The 26,168-nt window shown below is 36.7% G+C and overlaps 1 protein-coding gene across 1 annotated transcript; it reads right to left on the bottom strand.

Annotated features, from left to right (window-relative positions):
- Window positions 1-367: 367 nt before the first annotated feature.
- On the bottom strand, window positions 368-26,037 carry LOC137266097 (uncharacterized). The gene is made up of 2 exons (XM_067801597.1): window positions 23,711-26,037; window positions 368-7,381 (listed from the first exon to the last, which is right to left on the bottom strand). The coding sequence occupies exon 1, from the start codon at window positions 25,987-25,989 to the stop codon at window positions 23,734-23,736; it is 2,256 nt and encodes a 751-aa protein (XP_067657698.1). The 5' UTR covers window positions 25,990-26,037; the 3' UTR covers window positions 368-7,381; window positions 23,711-23,733.
- Window positions 26,038-26,168: the final 131 nt, after the last annotated feature.

Genomic DNA, 26,168 nt, shown 5'->3' with positions numbered 1-26,168 from the left:
TTTAGCTTCTGTGGAGAAGTCCTCACCATGCTTCATCCCACTCTTCTTTCAATGATGGCACCTGAGGTTAAGGTTTGACCACAAGTCCCGACTACCGGCACTGTCAAATCTTGGATTAAACACCAATAACTGGAATTGCATGGTTCTGTCAAATTTTGTATTAAAACTCAACAACAGACATTGCATGGTTCTGTCAAATTTTGGATTGAAACCCACAAACAGACATGGTATGGTACTGGCAAATCTTGGATTGAAATCCAAAAGCCAGCTTGGTCTGATAAAACCCATATCCAACTGCATGTACAGGCATATCTGACCACTAGGCTTCATCAGTTGGCCTAATATGAAAAGAAGAGAAGATAAAGAAAACAGTTGATAAATTGCTTTATTGATCTCTGCTCATTTTACAAAAATATTTTTTACATTTTTGGGGCAACTGGAAATATTGAAACTACTCATAAGTTAGTGAGAAGGGCTACAAGTTAAACTTAATGTATTTCTTTGTAATATAAATAAGGAACATTTAGACACACAACAACTGTTCTGCTTTACAAAAATAACAGTTTCTCCTACACAAATGAACTTACACCATTATTATGAATATCAAAATCTAATGACATAACCAATTCACTTTAGATGCAGGTGCTTGTTGAAGGTAGTCAAATGCACATCCTTCAAGATGATTCCAGTTCAGCCACAATAGAAATGAAGTTGTGCAGAAAGGTGGCTATACATACACTGAAACTATGATACTGCACAGTAACCTTATCACCATTGTTCCAGTTTGTATTTAACTGTTTCCATCTCATTCCTCACGTGATGCTGGTTACAGCACTACTTCATCTGTCCATCCCTTCAACCAGCCATCACACAGGCTTATTTATGAATCTCACTTGTCTGGCCATGTGGGGCAGACTGGGGGATTTTATGGCACTTCATGTAATTTGGTCTCTGTTATTTTCCATGAGAGAGAAATAAATATAAAAAAGAAAATATTTCTAAATCAGACTCATGTAAATTGTAAATGGGTACCATTTCTTCGTCTATATTTGACTACCAAAACTCAGCGTTTTTCATGAAAAATATTTTGCAAAATTATTTATGTATGACCGTAGCACATGTACCTCACACTGGGTCAAACAGTGAAACGTGCAACCAGTCACAAGCCACAACCACGTGCATGGATATACCTGAGAGCTTTTTCAGTTTTTTGTTTCGGTTTATAATTAAGTATTAATACATTCTAACCCACCTAGTAACAAAATATGATGGACACTGCAAAAGACTTGCTTTCGCTTTCCATGATGACATTTATGTTGTTATTAACAAAGCGACAATAATTGAGACATTATGAAAGGACAATGAATGTTTCAACAGTGTAATACTTCAGCTCATCAAAGACCACAATCTACCATGAATGCAAATAATCAATTATCAACACCAAAACTCAAAAATGGATGCTCAAGGGTTTGCCTGCATCAGCAAAACATAAAAAATCTGCTTTGTCACAAGGATACAGTTCTGTTGAAATGATAAAATAAAATGTGAAAAAATCATTTCCCCAAACACAAAAATGTTCTTGATTTGATAAACATGTATCTATATTAACTTTATACAATGTAGGAGTATAAATTTCAATTTCTGTATCCTGTTGCTGATCATATAAATGTCAAACCATGAGCACAAAAAGAAATTTTATCCACAAATTATTTTCTTGTTTTGTAACATTGTCTTGTACATTAAGACAAGCTACATTAATATTGTTTGTCCATTTAAAATCAGTGAGTGTGCCAACATTAAGAAATCTACAAAATAATAAAATCTGTAACAATAAATCCATATATTGCACAAAACTGACAAATCATTTAATGCCAAATCCCCCCAAATCTCACACAAAAACATTTTCAATTTTCTATACTTACAAATCATAATCTCTAAAGCCCCTTATGAAGTCCTAACATGTATTACATACAGGATCACAAAGAAAAAGGGCCAGGGCAGTTCAGCTTAACCCCATTTAGCTCTATTTAAGCACTTATTTAAGCTACTGATAGGAGTAGCTGAATTTAGCCTTAAAAATTGTGCATTTCTAGTACTGAACCACTGGATTATATTATTGTCAGAAACAACCAACCAAATGCTGTTCACTGATTAATTAAAGGACAATACTAAAGTTTTTCTTCATCAAAAACTCTCTTTGAATTATATTACAATAAGGTGATTATTTTCTTCATTATTCACCAGCACACCTCTCTTAGTAATGCTTTATAAAACCTGTAAATAAACATATTATTACTCTAGATAACACTCTCTTCTCTATTATTTCTTCAATGTAATCTATATGGACAAATATGAGACGACAGCACAGATACTCTCATGTCACAGAAACACTTCTCATCATAAGTGTCTATAGGGAATTAGAGATGAGTAAATCATCGACAGTACAACAATTAGTGGCTACAAACAAACAGCATCACTCTCAAACAAATACATACCGGTACAAACTGCAGCATAAATTATAGCTTTTCTATAACAACTCATTAACTATGAACAATACAGAGATTCATCATACAGAACAAAAACCATCCTGGTGTCTTCATAGTGGCAATTTTATTATGATTTCATGCTCAAATGAAATAATGAAATGCATTCATTATCAGACAAAGAAATCAACACTGCTGGATTGCCATATTTATTCTCAGCATTTAGTTAGGCAAGGACTATTGTGTTCTCCTAAATACACCGTCATTTACAGTCTACCCAATTAATACTTCCAACACATCACTTCTTTGTTATCGGAAGGATAAGGAAGCAGAAGTTTGACTTAATATTTCATTCACTTTACAAAAGAGTAGTAATTTCAAAATTGCTGTGTTTTATAGGCGTGTTTTATAAACTTTCAATTGGCGGTGGTTCTGTTCCAGCAAATATTTCCCAATATAAAATAAAAATTTTCAATTATGAAGAAAAAATATTAGAACTGCAATGACCTGGGTTGATTCATCGATAATCGAATCTGACACGTTAGTTTTGATTTTGATAACCATCATCACTATAATTTTGACGCCAACTCAAGCAGTTTGGAGCACTAAAATATGACACTGACATCCAATGTCAACTGTTGTTAGTAGACATCGTATAGTTTACGATGAATTTCACACTAAAAAAGCAGACTGAGACGCTGAAATCGCATGTTTTCACTTGTATGAAGAACAAAATCGAAAATGGTTGAATCGAGGGTTCAGTATTGAAAATCAAATTGAATCGAGGTCTGGGTGAATGGCTACAGCCCTACCAAGTATGTCCTTCCAGACATGTATAAGTACAAGTCTCATTATCAAAAGGCCTTGTTTCCTTACACTTTAATTCAAAACGCATGTCTTTCACATTTAATTTAGGTCAAGTCATTCACAGTTACTCTGTCTCGTAGCATCGTAAGGTGACAACTGTGCAACAATTCAAATGTCTTGGTTCTATTATTCTTGAAGCAAACAATATACAAAAGCAATCATCCTGTAACATAAACGTCATTGATGTTACACCCTTTAAAGACTACACACCCTTTGGATAAATACTGATTTAGTCCTGATGAATTTAATTATGTTCTTTGCTCATTTCATTAGACATATAAGAGAAACAATTTAAAAAATTACAAAACAAAATTATACATTTATGATACGACTAAAACACTCACAAAGATACTTCAATAAAAAACTAGTTCACTGACAAAATAGTTCAATTGATCAACAAGAAAATCAAACGTGCTGGCCTTGAACTTACACTGAGGTTACAATTTCCCCATTAAAATACAAGAATTATCTAGGAACAAAATATTTTAATAAATTTGTCAAGCATACTTGAAAACATAGCACAAAATTACTGTTTGACCATCATAAAACTACTTACAGTAGAACTGATTTCATTCTTTTGAACAAGCAGTCAGGAAATGCAATTTTTATTGACATTTGAGGTATGCAAGTTGTCTCGTACAATTGACACGAAACATTTTGGCAACAAAGAGCAATATTATCCAGTCTGACACACAATTAGAATGCAGAAAATCAAGCATCACAATATATTATCACTAAAAAATGCACCAAATTTGACAACAGTAGATACGTACTAAATCATTTCTTACTGTTCAGTCTTCCCAATACTATCAGTATCCATGACTATGGCTGTCTATTATATGTATCATTTTCTCTGAGTCCTCTGATAACTTCTTTTCCATATTTTTGTATAATAAATTTCTCTTAAAATCTCAGAAAGACAAATTGTTAGCCCAGAAGCATTGATTTTAATTGGTTTGTTGTTTTAACCAGCACAATATTCCAGCTATATGGTGGCAGTCTGTAAATAATCAAGTATGGACCAGACAACCCAGTGATCAACATCATAAACATCAATCTATGCATGATTACAGGTGTCAAATACGTCAGTGAGCCTGACCACCCGATCATGCCTCTTTTGACCCCCCCAAAAAAGAGGAAAAATTGGCCAAAATACTTAAATTGTGAGCGGATTTGTCTTCAAATAAGGAATGACATTAATACTGTGCATTGACATAATGCAGTCTAAATCCTCAACAACAGGAATCAACCCTGGAAACAGGTGCTGTCAAACATACAACTCATGCTTCCGTTGTGGTAAAATGCCTAGCTAAGTCAATCAATGAAAACACAAAAGAAAACTTATAATACAATTAGAACTAAAAAGCCAGTAAACATAGAAATATTAAATAAAAATGGACGGAAAGCATTAACATGTGATTCATCAATATACTAGGTGATGAGATTGGCTACCATGATGAAATACTTTTGAAACGTCACTCCAAATAAGGTAACTGCAAACCAAATGGTTAAAGTAGTGTGTTGACACATTTACATAACACAGAGTGACGTGCTGTGAAATATATACACTGGATATTCATAATACCTTCAGCTGATAGCTGGGCCCTCCCATTTCCCACATATAATGGTTAATTAATCAAATCACTTTTAGACGACATTAGAAAAAATATGATGATTCCTTATCATTGTCTTGTTAAAGAATCATTCTTGCATATCTGCATTCATAATATGGAAAACACCCACAAGCAGACTACTGTTTCCTGATTGAATGAAAATACAGTGGACAGGGCTTGTGTTGAAAACTTCTATCTTCCACAGGACTTCGTATGTCAATAATTACAGAAACATCCTGTGAGCTTTCATCTATGAGTATATATCAACAAGAATCTGTGTCAATATACATTTGTGACAATGTAGGCATTGACGTAAAAAACAATGAGCACTCTTTGATGAAACATCATATCTGCTGCGATCTTGGTTTACCTTTGATAGTTTCCTTTCTGTTGATAAAAACATATATCTGGACTACTTAAGATGAGTACAAAAATATTCACTGGCAATGTCATTCCATATTCCCGAATTCTTGATGACAACGTAACACATGCATGGAACTCTGAAAGCATGGATAAATGAGGAAATATATGTTTGAAATCTTTTCCAATATTCCATATCCAATCACATTGAATGTATTAAGGCCAAACCAATTTCTTTCCTTGTTTTTCTGATTTACCAGTCATATTCTTTCAAAAATAATATAAAAAAATAAAGTTTTCACACTCAAAAATTAAAATAAAATCCTAATGTACACGCGAAAAAGTCTAACCAGTGTCAAACCTAATTTCCCTTAACTTATTTTCACCTCATATATAAACAAATCAAAAGAGTCAACATGGAAACTCCTGTGTTTATTTGCTTTGACTGGTGACTCTACAAAATAAATTCCCTTCTGCCTTTTCCCTTCTTACGTTTTCTGAGGAAAAAAATTTATTTAACAAGAAATAAAATCAGTCTGTTCAAACATATGAATACAATCCCATGTTGAAGGTGTCATATTTGGGATTACACTAATTGCCTGCTACATAAAGTGTGCTGGCAACTAGGTGCCTGGCTCCGAAGGTGTGGTTCAAATTCCAGATGGAAATCAACTCAGCAAATTTTTAGTACGAGAATCTGAACATATCTGTGCAAGTGTAATCCAAAATATACCATATGTTACATACAACACACTTTGAATGTATCAAACGTATACTTATAGAAAATTTCACCATGATAACAGTCAGGGTAAAGCAATTTTTTAAGCTTTGTTCATATGTATGTCAACACCCTAAAGGTTTGTTCCATTTCAGAAGAGGCATTCTCCAATAAGTGAGTTCCTACACTAAACACAACTGGTGACCTAGTCGACACAGCCAACTGCATATATTACAATCTGTGGCCCAAATACATCACATCTTTTAAAGTACAACTTGCAACACAAATTATTGACACAATTCAACACAATCAGAACTGATCAACAACAACATAATCCATGTTATACCCTGTACCCGAGAAATGTCACTCCGACATCCAAAAACTAATATTTGCAGTTCTAAGACACTGTGTCCTACAGATGCACAACAATGAGGTCCACATATTATTTATAAACCACACATACAAATTCTAACATTGCAAACTCAGGAGTAACTGTACAAGATACAAGCTTCACAGGCTTCTGTGGCGTCAAGCGATTACCATGGCAATGTTTCAAATGGTCATTCACTCATTGTTTAGCTATGTCAGTGCCAATCAATACTGAAGAATATGTTCCCACTCGGGATCCGTAGTATATAGATAGATACATTTGTTTGGCAGGAGTCAGTGAGTACTCTGTACTTGTAAAGTACATCTCAAAGTTTGTAGACCAGTTTTACATAATCTGTCATCTTAATGGCACTTAAAGGAGGCTAACACAACCTTTATTAGAAACTAGTCACTAGTTATCAAGGCAACAGACACAAGACAAATAATGGAAAAAAAACTAGTTTTTCACAAGTCATCACAGACAGACAGATGGTGGTGGGAGAGGATAGAGGACAGGGTTGGAGCACCTGTTACCAAAATTGTCAGCTAGATGACCTGTAAAACATCAAATTTGTAAGGGTTCAGCATTCAGAATGAAGAAGGTATGCCTTGACCATAAGCGTGGTGTGTCTCCAAACCCCTTTGCCTGTCAACATAATGGACTGCTTCAAACATTACCTTCATATTTGCCAGTGCATGCCAGAAAATTTAATATTACCTCATAACAACAACAACACAAGACTGAACATATACAGAAGGCATGCTCTGTTCCACATCACTGTGAGGGGACAATGTACAAACGAATCTGCACATTAACTGATTACATTATTCTGATTATAAGTGTATCTCTGGAGTTCTGGTCAAGTGCTGCATGGGGGTAGCGGTAGAAATGTAACTCTAGATGGCTTGGATGTCAGGTAGAATCTGTCTTCCTGTCTGCTTTATGACCTTCAGTCAGCTTGCCAAAATTCCTGAAACACAGAATGCAAACACTTGAGAAAGATAGGTACAGAAGCTTACCTTCCTTGGATGAAACAACACAGAGACTTTAAAAAGTGAGTGAGTGAGTGAGTTTGGTTTTACACCGCTTTTAGCAATATTCCAGCGATATCATGGCGGGGGACACCGGAAAATGGGCCTCACACATTGTACCCATGTGGGGAATCGAACCCGGGTCTTCGGCGTGACGAGCGAATGCTTTAACCACTGGGCTACCCCACCGCCCCTCCTTTAAAAAGCCTTTAAACACTAGAAGACTAGAGATACTGAAACTCTAGTTTACTGGATATTAACGAGAAGCATATGGAAAGCATATGAAGGGAAATGACACACATCCTGAATACATCAAACTTAAGTGAGGCGATGTTAAATATAATTTTGTCAAATCCAAAACTGATAAAACATTCACAAATTCAATCATTATCAAATATATGGAGAAGAAGAGTTCTGAGCTACAAAAGGACAACTTAATAGATAGACGAGAGGCAAGGACTTTGGATATACATGATATAAGCTTTCAGTGAGCTAAAATAAGACCAATCCATCCCTTGATGTTTGATCAAGTGTGCTATCCCCGAGCTGTCTTTAGAAATACCACTTACAACAACTCCTTTTGACATGAAATGAACAAACTAGAAATAACCGCCGTAATCTATCTGCTGGACTAATATCAATATACCAGGCACGACAGTCTGTACCTAGTTGAATCTGGGGCAGTCACTGATCAATACCATTGGGATATGATTACACACAATCAACATTTTGAGACAACTCAATCCAGTTCAGTCATCAGGCACTTACTTTAACCAATGTTCACAAATGTGGACACTTACCCACTAACAAGCTCAATGCATCCTGTTTACATATCATTTCATACAATCAAAGGTCCATGTACTTGCAAAACCAGTAATGTATTAATGTAAACCTATGACTTCCACACTTCATCTGGGCAGTTGGGTAGCCCAGTGGCTAAATTGTTCACTCGTCTTGCCAAAGGTCTGGGTTTGATTACCCACATAGGTACATAATGTGAAGCCCCTTTCTGGTGTCAACGGTAAGTGTAAGTGTAACTGTTGTCCATACAGAAAGGTGCTCGCAAGCATTTACAATCCTACAAGTGTCCAAAGCTAAGACATATATATGCTGAACAGCAAACAAAACACAATATACGAAAAACTGAAATTTCATAAAAGTAAGCATTTATGTCTTCTATTTAAAAACTTGACAAAAAAAACAAAGTTGGGTATCTTTTGCGTGCGTGCAGGTTTTATGCTTGCCAAGTAATGCCACAAGCTTTCAATGAAATCTGGAGACAAGCAGATAGCAGAGCAGTAATGGTATCAACAGCAAGCAATGCAACACCTGCATTATGTTGAGTAAATGGTCCCATAACTGCATCTGTAAACTCAGTGTGACTGGTTAACAATGGAGCACTGATTAACAAGCACTTTGAAGCTGGAACCCATTTTTCAAAGCAATCGCAGTGTTTGCAGCTTAAAATAATCTGCAGGCAATAATGGCCTGCTGAAATTTAAAACTATCCTCAAGGGAAAACATCTGTCTGCCTCAGGTCTTCAGGCTGATGTCTATTTCAAATACTGAATCCCACATATTTTTAATCATCATTAAACATTCAGGAAGCCTGCTACACCCTTTCAGACCTGACACCCATACTTTGATCAACATATCTTGCATGTATGTCGTAATTAATCTTGCATAATAGCAGCTACTACCAATCCATTGTGTTACCTGAGTTCAGGTATAAATTAGATGTGTACACGAGAGGTGGCAGCAGGAAGGATTTAATACCAAATCAAAAAAAATCAATAAAGATTTGACATTCTATAATTGGTTCAATTCCCTCAAGAGAGGTCAGGCAACAGAGAAGTGACATCCCTCATTCTGACAGTCATTTCAAAGCTTCTGCTTCTTTAAATATTCACAATATTTCTACAAGCCAAATCCTATCAAATCACTTTATACATGGGTTAAAAGTCATTCTAATCATTTTACTTTGTGTAACTACGGTTGGCAATTTCTTACAAAAAGAAAATGCTATACACTAATATTACAAAACAGAAAAATACAGAAAGATAATGGTTGGTGCTGCAGATTAGGAAGCCACTGTACAAAGGGATCTTAATGCCAAGGTGACTGTAATCCCCATACTTTAACTAAGATAGCCTTAGTGCTAAGGTTGTTTTGTACACTGAGGTTTCAATTATCAATAACGCTAGACTGGGGAAATCATTCCATCAAAAACATGATTACACTTTCTTTAGAAACAGCTTATCCTGCGCTACCAGTGGTACAAACTAGAAACACAAGCATGTCAACTGTTCATCTGAAATAAAAACATTGGAACACATTGCATAAGTATTGTGCTGAATACCAGTAACTGCATCGGACATTTTTGTCTCAGGTTTATCAAATCTGAAAATATTTCGTAGCTTCCTAAATAATTCCCCCCGATGTCAACAGAGGTGAGAAAGTCAGAAGCGACATCTGCAGCCAGATCTTGACGCTGCCACACAAGCCTTGTATAAAATAATAATGACTACTGCCTGATTAGTAGACGAGAGCACTGTTCATCGTGTTGAACAGCCTGATATCAGATCTCACATGGACTTCATAATAGGCTGTGATACTTAAGCTTAATTTCAGCAGAAGAAGAGAGGAATATGCTGCTATGGGCCGTATATCACATGGATTAAACTTGTGACATTACCTAATGAGTAGCACAGTTTCAGAAATGTAGGAATTGCGAAGCAATGAGACAATTCTTTCAAGGTCACTCCCCAAGATCACCTATAAGTTTGAATCTCTGCAGTGTTGGTGTAGAACTGTCATTACTACTCTTGTCTGCTTGAGTGAGTGAGTGAGTGAGTGAGTGAGTGAGTGATGGGGGTGGAAGGGTGTTTTAAAACTGTCATACTACCATGTGTGTGTGTGTGTGTGTGCACAATGTTTTCAATTGCTGCTGTGGTAAGTGAAAGTATTATCTGTTTTAAGCTTGATTGACAGAGAGAAAAAAACTTAAACAAAAGAAACGAAAAGGAAGTAATTGTGCCCACTGACAGTAAAGACACCTGGGCTTGAGGTCCAATGTCAGCAAGTGCTCTGTCGTATAAATAGAAACTAAACCATAACATTTACATGATGCAGTTGGTCATGATGTTTTAGTTTGGAGCATCCAGTTCCACACAATCTGATCAGAGGTCGGACTCCATTTTATCATAACTGAAGAAGTTAATAGTGAGAAGAATGTTAACTGGATTGTTATTAACTGTAGCACCAACACGTGAACCGGAAAAACACTGCATGACAATATGACCAAACTCTGTACAACTGTATACTTCCTACATAAACATCTTGAATCTGAGATCTTTGATCTCCTTCCCTTTTGAACCTACATCATTTCAACCAACAGCACATTATCATTCTTATATGTATCGTTCTTATATGACAATTAGGAATAACATGATCAAAGCCATGGCGCAAATGTCAAGCTTTCCTCTCATCTTGAACTCATAATAAATGGTGTTCCATAAGGCAAGGTCAGCCCTTTCATCAGTGGAGAACCATGACGAACAATCAGTACGCACTTATTGATTCTTTTTTACAGGGCAAATCTACAACTACTGAAAGATCCTCAAAAGGATTGATTGACTTGTTTCCGTCTTCACAAGCGGGCTGATCATTCTGTCAGCTCTTGCAACAATGTCACCTCTGGAGAGAAATGTACTGATAAGGAACAAGGCTGATCTGAACTACTAATCTGCAATTAATCTGCTACTAAAGCATAAATTCAAGAACTGAAATCTTTCGCAAATGTATGTTTTGGTTGCCATGATATGTGTAGAGTATGTAAAGGTCTACTGAAGATAGTGGTGTTCCGATAAATTGACATATTCAAAGATTGGTTACATATGACCAAGCAATTGATCAGATTTTCTCGTAATCAAACACAAACAATTTTGGTGCTCTTGACGTAGTATTTGAAACATTTGAGAATGGAACACGTCTTATGGTTTGGCAGGGCCTGAAAACATGTTTAATTCTTAGAAAACTTACTTCACTTACTGAAAAGTCATGACTGAATATTTCTTAAAGATGCTGGGAAGTTTATGTTCACGATATATTAGTTGTCACTTTAAAGTTGCACGCTGCATCATATTACATTGGGTGTGAAGTTGGCAAATGAAATCTGAAGAGGCTCTCAATAAAACCAAAAACAACAGAGAACTATGTTATCTGAAATAACAACCTGAATACGAAACACTGAAAAATTATGTTAAGGCCAGACCAGTTTTATTTCTTGTTTACAGATCTGCCTGCCATATGTTTTCAAGAATACGTAAAAAAATAAAAATCAATTTTCCTCGCTCAAAAAATAAAATCCTAATGTTTATATTTGGCTAAAAATGTAAACTCACATGAAAATACTTTTCAGACTGTTTACCCATATTCACTTCTGAAATTGCCCAAAGTAAAATACTTTGATTATTTAGAAGGAATATTACATTGATTAGAAATTTTATTTTTATTTTTTTCCAGATTGCCTTTAGGTTCTCAGAGTACAAAAATCCATAAAAGAAGAAATAAACTTGGTCTGGCCTAACAAATATTTTTGATGACTGCTCATTGGTCATGAACCAATCATCCATTGTGAGATTTCAACCAGTTCCCCAAACTAACTGATGTGTGATGCTGCTTAGAAACCCCACCCAGTGATATATCTGAGAGAAACAGGATTATTGTTGACTTACATATAAACTGACATGGAAGTTAACAACCAGACTGTCTCTTGTATCATGTAATTATAATGTCTTATTTCATAACGTTGCTGTAGCGCTACACACAATGATGGAATATGTGGAAGGACGAGACTTATAATAGTTGTACTGCCTTCAGCATCTGTAAAATGTGGTCTGAAAGGTTTTTGACACTGTCAGACCTAAAAAAAGGTCTGCAGATGCAAACTATACAAGGTACAGCAATGGCAAGTGTCACCACACAGGCACAACTATCAGAAGATTTCCAAAAGTATCACAAAAGTGGGACAACCATCACAACAGATGGTGGCAGAACCATCATGACCATGGTACAACAGTGTCACAACTGTAGCACAAATTACACAACAATGGCACAACTATTACAACAGCCCAAATGACTCAAGTTGCCTGCAGTAACCAAAAGAGTTTGATTTTGACTGCGCACTGAACAGTATTTCAGGGATATCCCAGTTTGGGGTATGATGATGCTGTCTAACATTATCATTATTAGGGCACATCTGGGGTTCAAACCCAAGACAATGAAATTCTGGCATATCTGGGTCAGCTACCAATTCCCTTAGACTATCGGGCCACCTCAGTATGTTACACCTGTGGTATAACACAGATAATCCCCGTCAGTATGAAGCTATAGCCATTTCTGATTAGTCATTCACATTACAAGATTAATTACTGCCTTATGACAGATGGCCCACATAAATATGTATGAGCAATTGTCTTGATACCCTACCACAAGGTCTAGGAGAGATGATGTCGGATATCCTACACCTTACGTTAAGCATGAAAGGGCTGAAGATATTTAAAGTATGTGTATGATGTTGACAAAAAGCCAAATTGGGACAGCATATCATCCATATCAATAGTTTTGTGTTGAGCAACAAACACGACTCAGTCGATGGCAAACTTGAACATTTCAAAAATTCTGATAGAAGGATAAGCTTCAGATCTCCAAAGAGATCTGCATAAATTTCTATCCTTTTACTGGCAGTTCTGTAAATCAAACATAAGTGCTATTTGCACACTAGTCATGAATGTAAAAATAACTGTTTTATGGGTCTCACAAGGGTTTTTCACAAAATAACATGGTTTAAATTTTTATTAAATGATAATACTCGCATACTGTCAATATAACTCTTCATACATGTCCCATAACATCGAGCTTACTGTTACTGATAGTGATTATTTCTGCATTAATATCACAGACAATGGCAACACACAGCAAAGTTCCAGGTAAATCAGAAATCTATCACAATACTTCAACTCGGGCATCTTCACCATTCAAGCTAGCCACTAAGTTGGTCTACTTTACCATTAGCTATACAGCACTATCACTCTGAATACGTACAGGTGGCTTGTTAAGGAGAAATGTAACGGTAAAACACCTTAACAGGCCAATAGATCGATACGGTATTGAACTGTGTGCTATTATTCGCGCATGAATGGCTCCTTTGGGACCATTTTCTATCACAAAACCAATACAGTGTCCATACATTGCTGTACCCTACGGCTGGCAAAATTAGACCATTGAGCTAAGCTCACAAAGACTTTGACAATACTCCTTTCCATCAGCCCATAGACAGTTCAGTAGAGTTAAAACAATCGCTTTAAGTTTGAGCTGATTCAGGGTTTCACTGCAGACAAAAACAAAATGCGAAATAACCATCACAGCCAAATATTATCTATGGTCACAGGTAATGTGAGTCCTCACAAAGTAAGCTGAAGTATTAATTACCGGTTTTGAAACACATAATACTGAACTGATGTAACAGAACATGATGACCCACAAATTCCCTGATTTTCCCACCAAGGGTATGGATGTCAAGACTGAGTAGACTGTCACGACATGAAAGACCATGATATACTGAGTGACTTCTGCCTTGCTATTGTTCATAGGGAAAGTATCACTTATTGTCGATTGTCACAAACCTGGCTCACATCTAACCAACAACCAATGCCACATTTTCCTAAAAGAACCGAATATTACGTCCACTTTCCACCCTTGAAAAAGTGTGTTTCATATGATCGTCTGCTTTACTATTTTTCTTGAAAAGATTAAGTCATGCCCATCAATGCCACAAACTTCACCACATATGACTGCCAGGGAATCCCAGTTACCATGGTTACAGTCATAGGAATTTCCTATCTGCTTATCTGTAGCAGCGTTTATAGGGCTTTTGATGACATTGATACACATTGTGCACCATCTATAGCTTTTGTAAGAATCCAGTACAAGCATTCAAACACCTTGCAAATTTCAATTCATACCCCAGTGAACTGAAAAAAGTATGAGATCAATCCGTAAATATTTTATATTTTATTATTTTGGTCTAAAAAATTCAATTTAAACTTCATATCTATTTGTACTCAAATGATGGACACCTATAATTAAGCATAAAGAACATAATTGCTCATCAGAAATCCATTTAGGATATAGACTTTCTCTGATTCAAATTTACAAAAAAATAAATCTTAAAAGACTTGATCCAATAAAACATCTGTTCCACCTGACAAAAAGAATACATAGTAACTTTGACAAGTAAGGACAAATTTAGGTGCAAACCCTACAGCATTTTCAAATCTTAAATTGAAAAATAGATTCGATACAATTTGGCTGATTGGCATTTTAGAAGTTGGTGACTTGATGAAATTGTCATTCATAAAGTATCTCCCCTTATTATGTATGTAGATTCAATGCCCGTATACTTCATTCACAACCATGTATCATGAGTTATTAACAGAAATGACTTTTATTACTGTCATTATCAAAAATAATAGAGAAGTGCACATTTCATACTGCTGACCAATCAGAATACAGCATATATAGAGTCATGGAACAATGTGAGCTCAGCCCAGCTCCCTGGAGTGTCCAGAACACTGAATTGAATTTCGACTGAAATGTATGTAACCAGAATGGCAAAACAATCCAACATCCTCTAAATAATGTCTGCTTTTATACTTACATAATGGATAAAGTGAAGCAGGGAGCTTCCTACAATGGCAGGCAATGGTCCACAATGGGCAAAGGTAATTGCCTCCCATCTGTCCATTAACACAGATGGACATCACTGAGTGAATGTTCACACAAGATGCTTTTAAAATTTGACCCTTAATATCATAGCAGGACACATGAAATGTACCTATTTGAAGAATGACTCGGGCATCTGGTGAATGGTTTAGGTTGAATCACAGCTGACACAGTTGAATCATTCCCAATGTGTAAGCATACTGACAATTTCTTTGAGTGAAGACACCAGGTTGGAAAATATCCCCAGCAACATCTGCTGGTCAAAAGAGGCAACTAACTGGATAAGCAGCCACGCTTGGTGGATTGTATACCATCCTATTTCACAACACTGATTCAGTGTTGGAATGGATTCTCTAGAACTAATTACTTAGGGTACACATCACCATCCTGAGACTTAAGTATTGCTGCGTATTGGTACATATACATTAAGGGGTGACGGGGCCATGATGTTAACTACTTCCTTATTGGTTGCATGGTGTGCAAATGGTGGAAGTTGTTGTTTTGAAATTGAATCTTTGAAGAAATATTATTCAAGCCAATCAGCCCCATTATACAGCTTTGCATGCTTGACTGGTCAGTTCTTGAACAAATGTTCTGTAACTAAATATGAATAAAAAAAACAGGAACAAAATCCATTTCGTGACAGTCAACATAAATATAAATGTTCCACCTTCCTTGTCAGGTTAATGAAGTGCGATAGAAATGTTTAGTTTAAAGACCACTCACTGCAGAAACAAGTTTCCATAAAATAAGAAGTATTGAGTAATCACGTAACAACGCAGCTATTTCGACAAGCACCTGGAAAAATGGAATTGAGTTGAAATGAGTTCGAGGCTGTGTTCAAGTTGACTGCAGTAAAATTCATGTAAGTGTGGGTGTGCCAGCTTGTATAACTTCAGGCAGGTAACCCACAGAAATACTATACCATATTTAACCATAGTCAATACACAAAAACATGGGCTACTGACGCACGCTGACATTCCTCTTAACAGAGTATTCCTCTGAATCGCAGCCATCACATGATAATTAAACCTGATCAGGTGAACCAGTGGCTGAGCAATAATCTGCAATGTCTGGGCAAACTGACATGCAATCTCCCAGACTCCAAATCATGACAACATTGCTTCTATCAGAAATGGCAAGTATAGGGTACTTGGGCTACATTCTGTCCAAAACGTCACTTCATCACTTGATCTCTCGATGTTCTAAACAATGCAGTTGTACCATGGATACTACTCAAAGGATATAAAAACACCCTCTCAAAAGAGCAACACCAAGACCATCTTGTTCCCAGAAGAGTTTGTGGACAAAACGTCAAGAAATTACCAAATGTGTGCATGAGCTTAGTTTAGTTTACAGTGCTGAGGATGCCATTCCACAAAGAGATATTAGCACTAACATGATCCTAAGCCTATGTTGAAGTATCATAGTATATCATCTTTGACTTATCCCTGAACACACTGCTGGAAGCAGCTCTGCCCTGTACAAGATGATCTGTAGCAATCCAATCTATACCACTCAACATTTGACAGGAATACAGACATATCAAATATTGTCACATAACACGATTTCTACAATTAACCTATTCCAATGCAATATGAAATATTATTTGCCTGACAACCTATTCTAACAATCAGAAACATTCAGACCCCACCTGGACACTCCATGTCCAGTCGAAAATCGGGAAGAAAGGCACTTTCTTACACCATCATTCAAAACTAACAGCATGTCATGTTTATGCCACAGCAAGCTTTGTGTACAAGCACAAATATTTCAAAGCATTCATGATATTACTCAAAATTAAAAGGTAGAATTACAGCATGTGTTTTTGGTCTTCAATAAGGTTATACAGAGTGCATAGTAATTACCCATGGTTCAGTGCTACTTCTTGCACTCAGAAACACATTTAATCACAGGACATCATGACTTCAAAACACATAAACCATGCCAATTTATTGTAAACAGACACCCAGCAGCTCTCACAGGCATTCATTTGGAAGTAGGTAAGGAGTCATTTCAAAAGGGCCAATCATCATAAACAGGAGAAAACATGTAAATTTAACAAAAATACTCAAGATTTGCAGTAAAACTTTGCATTGAATTTCAATGCATCACAGTGCTTCAATATGTGTGTATATACATATAATCATTCATTCTTATTTATCAATATTTGTCATTAAAGTTATGAGACTTTCCCCACAAGGAATCTCTCCAGGTAAGGTGGAAATAGATCCACCAGCTTGTGTGAACAATAAACAGGTAGTCTTTGCCTGACACTGGCTGTGCTTGGTGGACATGTGATAGCCCCATTCACCAATGTAAGGGCAAGAAGTAAACATTATATACAGGAAATAGATATCTATATTATTAATGACTCCCACATTCGCATAAACATCTTGTTTACAGTCTGTTGGAGAGACACATCACCCATATATTACATGCAGTGAGAGGTCAGATAAATATTCAATAGCAATCAGACTAATACTGGTAGGTTAAGTTACACGTCAATTAAGAGGAGGAGAAATTAACTGCATTTGAATAGTACTAGATTAAAGAATCACAACTACACACACTGTTCTAGTTTCACTTTCTGGTTGTGATGTCAGTATTTTGTAAGGACTAAGATTTTGTCAGACACATTGCAACAAATATGTTACCCATTTCTGTTAAAAAAGTCTGGTTTCACCAAACATGCTAAATGAGTGATGAGTTTAGCTTTACCAACATTCAGCAATATCATGGTGGGGTCACAAGAAATGGACTTCATACATCATATCCATGTGGGAAATTGAACCGTGTGAGAACATGCAAAATGAACTGTGAAAACATATAGATAGTAACTAAAGTTATCCCAAATATGAACACGCTGAAAAAATAAGAATTAGTGAGATACATTAGAAGTTAAACAATAAATGATATTCTGATAAATACAACCAGTTCCTATTCCGCTGATCCTGTGATCAATGCTTTGGACTACTAGACTCAGAAACTCTCTAATGTATGTTAGGATATCACTGACTATGTGATGGAACAACGTCCGAATCAGGCATCAATCAAGAAATACAATATCCTAGAAAATACATGTCCACATCATTGTGAGGATTATTTGATCGATGAACTACTCCAGGGTGTATTATCGGATCACCTTCATCCTTCCAATACCCCTCAGGCCATTAGGCCTCAGAAAACAAGAATATATTTTATGATGTTACAGGCTTGACTGTTTCACTTTATATTTGCTCACTTCTTGTATTCATTAATGTCAATGTTTTGTCAACAGCATGGGTCACTGGTTATTTTTCTGAATGTGTCACACATATTGGAAACACATTTTTGTCTAAAATCTAAACATATGTTGGCAATCATCATTCACAATTTGGGAAAGGTTATTTAAAAATTTCTCAAAACGTCCAAACCAAACCAAACAAAACCAAACCAACATACTGACTGGTCATTCTGGTGTAATGACAAGTTTCCTGTATAGACAAAAATCTATACTACAGACATGCTTGCTTATCTGACTAAATGACATACAAGAAACTAGAAAAATCAGATTTCCAGCTATTCAAAACAATTACTAGAAACCCAATTCTGAAACAATTCCTGTAATGGCCTATCGTCACAAGCTTACACACAAACAAACACATTTACAAACTAATTCAAACCTACATGTTTTTCAAGTGCGATCCAGCATGTTCATATCTAAAGCAGGACCAAAATAATAAGCAGTAAAAATTCTAAGGTAAACATTAATCAAGGCACAAGCACTGCTAAAGCTCACATAGTTTTCTTGTAAGGCACTCTTGAAGCAAATACGGTAGTTATCTTAACGTGACACAGTTCACAAACCGTACCTTACAGTAGTCCACCCAGGATTCCCTGAGAATTGCACAATCATGTGTAAGGCTTTCAACACATTTGAGGAACAACCGAGTCAATTCCTACACAACCACCATTGAAAGTGAGGTACACATGATACCAAACATTCTCCACATTGAAACACTGTTCAAGATTGGTACGAGTCAGCGCTCTGTAACACAAAAATGTCCAAAATGGCAAAAAGTAAAGTCTCTTTATTAGGTTTTTGCTTAACATTCAAGGTATTAAGAAATGAGATAGATTATGTTGAATTAAAGATTTTTATATAATTCAATCAATACATACACTCTTGCATTTTAACATCAGATACTCTTATTTGACAACAAGAAACATTTTGTCATAATATAATGAAGAAGTTGTTGTCCATATAGCATCATACCTTTCTTAGTATTCATCAGCTTCTAAAAAGCCAATCAGACTGATAATAAAAAAGGTTCTTTGACATAAAATTACCAGGATAGGATCTTAAAGATAACACATTGAAAAATATACACATGAGCATTAATTAAGCTAGTGTTCCCCCTCCGCCCATATAGGAGGGCGCAGGGCCCTGCCCTTTGATTTTTGCGCCCTGCCCTTTTTATTTTGAGCCCTGCCCTTTTCGCCTCAATCGTCGTTTACTACAAAGAGTGTGTATTTTCCAGATTTTACCAAGGGCAGAGGACTCTCCCTTTCTTGAGGAGTCACGATATTGTTTTTATAATGATTAAGAAATTGGCATATAAATCATATCAAAGTCAAAGGAGTTTACTTCGTCATATGAATCACAATGCCTACCAAGAAAGAAACGAGGAAAAGAGAGGAAGCGATGAAGACTGAAGCAAGGAAGTGTCGCCGACTGATAGATTTCTTTGCTCCAAACTGGTATGTGCCTCTATGTTCGTAATTTCTAAGCTGTTAATTTCCGATTCCTTTTCACATGCCTTTCATATAATACCTTTATTTGCTACAGACAACGATTTGTGGAAAACATGGGATGTATTTTTGTGCGCTTGGGGACTAATATTCATACGACTGTGCCGTTAAGGTGAAAATCTGTAACTCGAAAATGTCCACCATTTTGAATCCATCCGCAATTTGAAACTGAATTTGTATTATTTCGTTGTTTGTCCTGGTAAATGAAATAGTTGAAACAGCTTACACACTGTTAAAACAGTTCTTTCAGTGTTGTGTTTAGTGGCGATTTCATTAACAAGTATGTCTTGAAGGAGTAAAACTAAGGAATAAAACTTATTCAATTTCAAACAATGCCATATGCCATGTTGAAGCAGATACAGTAGATACGTATGTTCAGGTGAATGTTTGTGGGAAATTTTTGTAATAATAGTCATGATTTCAGATTTTACAATCTCAAAATATTTTTAATATGATATTTTAACTTTGTATACTGTTTTTCAGGCCAGAATTAGATCACCATGGTCAGAGATACCAATAGGAAGTACTGGAAGGTGCTGTTGATAACCACCCCCTCGGCAGTCAGATAGTCTTTATGGACAATAATGCTAGGCCCCTTCGTTCTAGAGCTGTTATCGCATACTTGCAGAACATCGCAGTTGACAGATTACCTTGGCCTGTGAGAAGCTCTGATCTCAACCCAACTGAGCATTTCTGGGACCATCTGGGGTGTCAAGTTCAAGTAAGGGATCCTCCTGTTCAAAATCTACAGTAACTAACCAAGGCTCTTCATGAAGAATGGCAGAGGATTCCAATGATGTGCTTTCAGCGTTTGATTTCCAGCATGAGGAGGAGGGTTGCAGCAGTTATTCGTGCGAGGGGAGGATACACCAAATACTGATGTCACCATTACTGTTGGCTTAGGATTGAACAATGAACATATTTTGAGAACTTTGTGTACGTTGGACCACAGACATTATATGACCATAGATTTGGACATGATTACTGACTACGCTTTAATGCCCCATATGAAAACCAGTTAAACCTTTCTTATGCAAAAAGTGGGGTGGTGGGGTAGCCTAGTGTTTAAATCTTTCGCTCATCACGCTGATCGATTCCCCACATGGGTACTATTTGTGATGCTTATTTCTGGTGTCCCCCGCTGCGATACTACTCACTCACTCACGCAAAAAAGTTTCATGCCTCCATAGAACATCAACCACATCATTTTGACTAAAATTGGTCCCTAGGAAAAATATAGAACAACAAATAATCACTGGTCAAAGCCTTAGACATCATAGCACTCGTATCTCCGCTATATAACTGCACACTGTGTCTACATCAGCCGGACTTGCCAAATATAGAACTTATTAATATTACCTGACAATGATCCTTTCTTGACAATTATTCAACCAATATTTCCTTCATACAAATGTATTGTGATTCCCCGTAATCACTGCTCCTGCAGTATCCAGCAGGTCAAGGACATGACAGATAAGCGAATGACAGGTCTTACGCTTTGTGGGCATAGAATAGTCCAGACTCTGAAGGTATAATTAACACATACATACTCAACAGCAAAAGAAACGTGAGCCTTGAAAAAAACTAAATCTCTTAACAGTAAGTGCCCATGTCTTCGATTTAAAAACTACGAAAAAACAAAGTTGCATTGCTGTTCATTGTACTTCATAAACTATTCAGATACATGTCATTGCTGAGAATTGAAAAGAAATAATGTGAATCTGCATTGCTGTTCATTGTACTTCATAAACTATTCAGATACATGTCATTGCTGAGAATTGAAAAGAAATAATGTGAATCTTAAGATGCCACAATGAAAAAATAACTTCAACATGGTTTTATACAGACATAAATTGGAGTGATGATATATTCTACAGGTGCTACAATACATATCCTGATAATATGGGGCAATACGCTTCATATCCCGATACAGGATTGTTATTTCCCAAGCTGCTGGTGAATAACAACCCTGAATCATCTGTTGTCAAATTTGAGATAACAAAGTTGGGATAATGTCAGTGAGAAACATAAGTTCAGAGCACTGTGCTGACTGACATCACAGCTAGCTAGGACGTACTGGAGAATCTGGATACTGAACAGTCTCTGTTGTCATTCACATGTTTCAACTTGTAATGTAATTAAACACATCTACTGCAATACAGACGTTGTAAACTGTCAAATTGTATCGTAAGCCTCTAAGGACTCTAAATAAGGCATTGTCAGCACAGACACTACAGATATGTAACCCAGGTATGTTTTTTAATTCAAAATTGGACAAGGTGAAATATATCCAGTACCTTAAACGGTAGTTGACTCAACATTCCACAACCATATGTTAGCAAGTGATGTTGTGTAAATACCGTGAATATCATCATTACTTGGTATGGCCACATCTTATATAAATGCAATCAGATGTGTCTATAATGTACAAATGTATGGCAGTTCCAAAAAAGAAAATGGCATTGAGGAATTTGTCCTTGGGTACATTTCTGTATTCTTATTTTGGCTGGGGTATGTTTATGTAAACAGAAAGCATGTAAATAGAAATATACCTGGGTTACCACTACGAATATGTAATGTCTGCACACAATACCTGTACAGCACAAATCATGATACAGTACTGCATAGCACTATCATTACACCCTTACCATTTCCTAAACACAGAGTGTTCTTTACACTAATAGCCAAACAGTTAAGTACATACTATTTTAATGCCATGTATCCAGTTACAAAAGCAATGAAATAAATGTCAAACACTACACAGAATACAACTCAATTCATGCAAGCCTTTATCCCTTACGCAGCCCAGATCTAATAAACAGAGAAAAATTCCATGTGTTCATTTATATAACTTTAAGAGTTATTTCAGTCTCATTTCATTCTAAGGTATGTAGTAGTCAGTTATCGAACTTAGATTTCTTCAGCAAATAGATTCTGTCAAATATGACACACGTAAAACCCTTGCGTGTACTTCAGGAAATTAGTGCATCAAATATGCAGGTCTTACACTTAAAGGCCGTGTAAAACCTTGTTTAATGAGATCCAAGTTTATCTTTACAGGCAATTAAGCCATACAGCTACTGGTTTTCACTTGTAAGTAAACATGAATGACCACAAATGTTCCTCACAAAGTCCAGAAAATCAAAATCCTGAGTTGAAAAGGTTTACAATTAACCAAGAAGTTTGAAGGCAGCCAAATCTGAGATCAATTAATTTTCTTAGTTTGGAGATGGTGAATATATATTTAGTGCCACAATGATATGCAAGCCTCTCTCTATGTTACTATGATGATGGTGAGCTGTAAACAGCACAGTCAAGCTCAACAATGCAGTAGTTTAAAACTTCAAGAGAACCCAAACACAAAAACAGCCTCGTCATATACCTTGTCCATCCAATTGTTATTAAAGAAATCTGTGGTCAGAGCATTCACAAGAATTTGATTTATCTTCAGCAACCACTGCTGGTCAGAAGAGGCAAAGGAATGGATTGAGTGGCCCTTGAACAATGTTCAGGTTTACCTTTTGCCATCTTATTTCATCTACAAACATTAGCACTTGATGCCAGCCATAAAGCCTTCTAGTTCAGAATACAGATTGTGGAGTTATGAGTATGATAAAAAAGATACAAACATATCATTAGAATCTTTTCACTAAAGAATCTCTGTGCAGCTAAAACAACACACAGCCTACCTTGGAGATGTGTCCATGATGCTCTATGTTGTAGAAGCTGGCAACTCAGACGATCCATCTGCATGCTGTCCCGAAACAGACACCTGTTCCGTCCTGGATTCCATCTTCTGCAACTCAGTTTTCATGTCCTGGAGTTCAGCTGAACTGGATGATCCAAGCAGGGCTCTCTGACTCTCAGCAGTTCCTTGCCTTTTGTGACCAGGCTTGGAAGACTTCTTGTTTCCTGTTCTAGATTCCTTACTATCCTGATCCTTTCCTGAAACTAACTCCTGTTCACCAACAGTTTTAACAGTTTGTTGCGGTGATTTCATTTGTTTTACCCTTTTCTTCCTGATCTGAGGAAACTCATTTGTATCAGTCTTTGTTGGGGAAGCCAAAGGCTCCAGGTGTGGTGGTGGCTTTTTGGTGACATTTGATTGTTGTGAGGACCTGGTTGTATCAGAGTTTCTTTGCTGAGGCACTTCTGAATGAGTAAATGTTGCACCAAGTGAGTTTTCAGTGGATTTCTGTTCAACAGTAGAATCACTAACAGTAAAAGTTGAGCTGACATCTTGAGCTATATCAGATTTGGTTGAGTCCTTCTTATCACATGAATCATCCAATTTCCCCCCTGAAACAACATAGGTCTGTAGTTCTTGTCCATTGTCTACATTCATGCTAACCAGATTGCCTTTGTTGAGTTTATTTCTCTTCGTCAAAGCCTCATGACATCGGGATGTGCCACTAAGATCAAGGCCAGAGTCGGTCCCATAGGATAGCACAGTCAGCTTACCTTCAAAAGGTCGCACACTAGAAACTCTGCTGCTGTTTCGTTTATCAGTCTGTACATCTGGTTGAGATGAAGACCGACTGACCCTGTCAAGGTCATTGTGATCTAACTGCCGTGTTGATATTGGCTGCGAAAGTGAATACTGATCGGGCACATCATCCTCACTGTTGGAGTCATAGTCACTTGTGTCTGGAGGAATAAACTCTAATGCACTCACATCCAACTTCTTTCCCTTCAGAAACTTCAATTCTGAGGAGGACCGGGTTGTAGAAGGCATTTCGGCATAGAAAATATCAGAGTCTGTCATGTTGCCTTCCTCTGTCTGTACATGGATGCCATTAGCCGTGGCAAATAACACTGGAACATTAAATGTCAAAGCACTTGGTGACTCAATCTTTTCTCGCTCTCTAGTTTTGATATTTGCAACATTCAGATTCTTCTTCTTTAAATGAGGATTTGAAGAAGTTTCCAAGTCAGTCACTGAGTTGCTCCTGCGACATAAAACCATATCTTTCAAGCTTCTCCAGAGCTCTCTCTTCCATGAAAATGTCAAAATGGGTAAAATGCCAGAAAATGCAAATCTGACCCAAACAAAAGTAACATCCACCACCCAGGGGTAGTCAATCTGCCCAATGTTGGGATTCTCCTGAAACTCCTGGCTGTATTGATACTGCTTGATGTAAGCAGTCACTATATAGGGAACCTCAAACACAAACCAAATGATCAAAAGCACACCCGTATATTTGGCCATTGATATCTCTTTCCATATCTGAGGCTTCTCTTCATGCTTCTCTGTATAAGTGTGTTCAGCAAGTTTGGAACGAACAACAAATCGGTCATTATATGCAGCTTTGAATATAAGTGCAAATAAAACAGCCATTGCAATAACTGGAACAACAAAACAAATTATTGATGTAAGACAAATGAATGATAGGGATGAAGAATTGGAAATTGAACAAAGATGCAGTTGGTTCCTGAAAGTGGACGGCACGGCACCTGCCAATAATGGCAAACTAAATCCGAAGGAATGAAGCCATGTGTACGCTATTGCTATGTAAGTGCGAGAAGGACTGAGTATGTTTCCATGTCGGGACGGTATTATTTTGACAGCAATAAATCGGTCAGTTGTCAATGCTGTTAATGTTAATACTGTTTCTACTATAACAATGTTCATGAAGAAAGTATTAAAGCGACACATTAGGTCTCCATAGACCCAATCAATGGCAATCAACGACCCAAACACAAGCGGCATATTCAACACAGAATCCATAATATTCACCACTGTAAGATTCAGGATGATGAGATTGGACACAGTTCCTCTGTATTTCTTATTCTGAACAACTACAATAATCAAACATATATTTCCAATCAGAGTGACTAAGATGAACAAAGCCAGGAATACAATCCTTGGTTGGCGACTGTTATCATCAATTTTCGCCATAATACTCAAGTTTTGATTTTCAGCTATGGATGAATTACTCGACATGTTGACTGAATCCGCCTGCTCCATAATTTTCAGTAATCCGGATTAAAGGAACAAAAATACGATTTCACAACACTCAACAGTCTTGTTGACATGACAAAAGCAAAGTTGCACATTTCCTTTCAAGTATCCCATGTCAAAATCCAAACCTTGAAAACAGTTTGATTCAAGTCATCCTCGATGACTGATCTTGTCCTCATGTGGGC

Source organism: Haliotis asinina, chromosome 15 (assembly GCF_037392515.1).
Source record: "Haliotis asinina isolate JCU_RB_2024 chromosome 15, JCU_Hal_asi_v2, whole genome shotgun sequence".
NCBI classification, from domain to species: domain Eukaryota; kingdom Metazoa; phylum Mollusca; class Gastropoda; order Lepetellida; family Haliotidae; genus Haliotis; species Haliotis asinina.
This window is presented reverse-complemented; position numbering and strand designations above follow the sequence as displayed.

Coding starts and splice junctions, on each gene's coding strand:
- LOC137266097 (XM_067801597.1), bottom strand. CDS start 25,989: ATGGAGCAGGCGGATTCAGTCAACATGTCGAGTAATTCATCCATAGCT.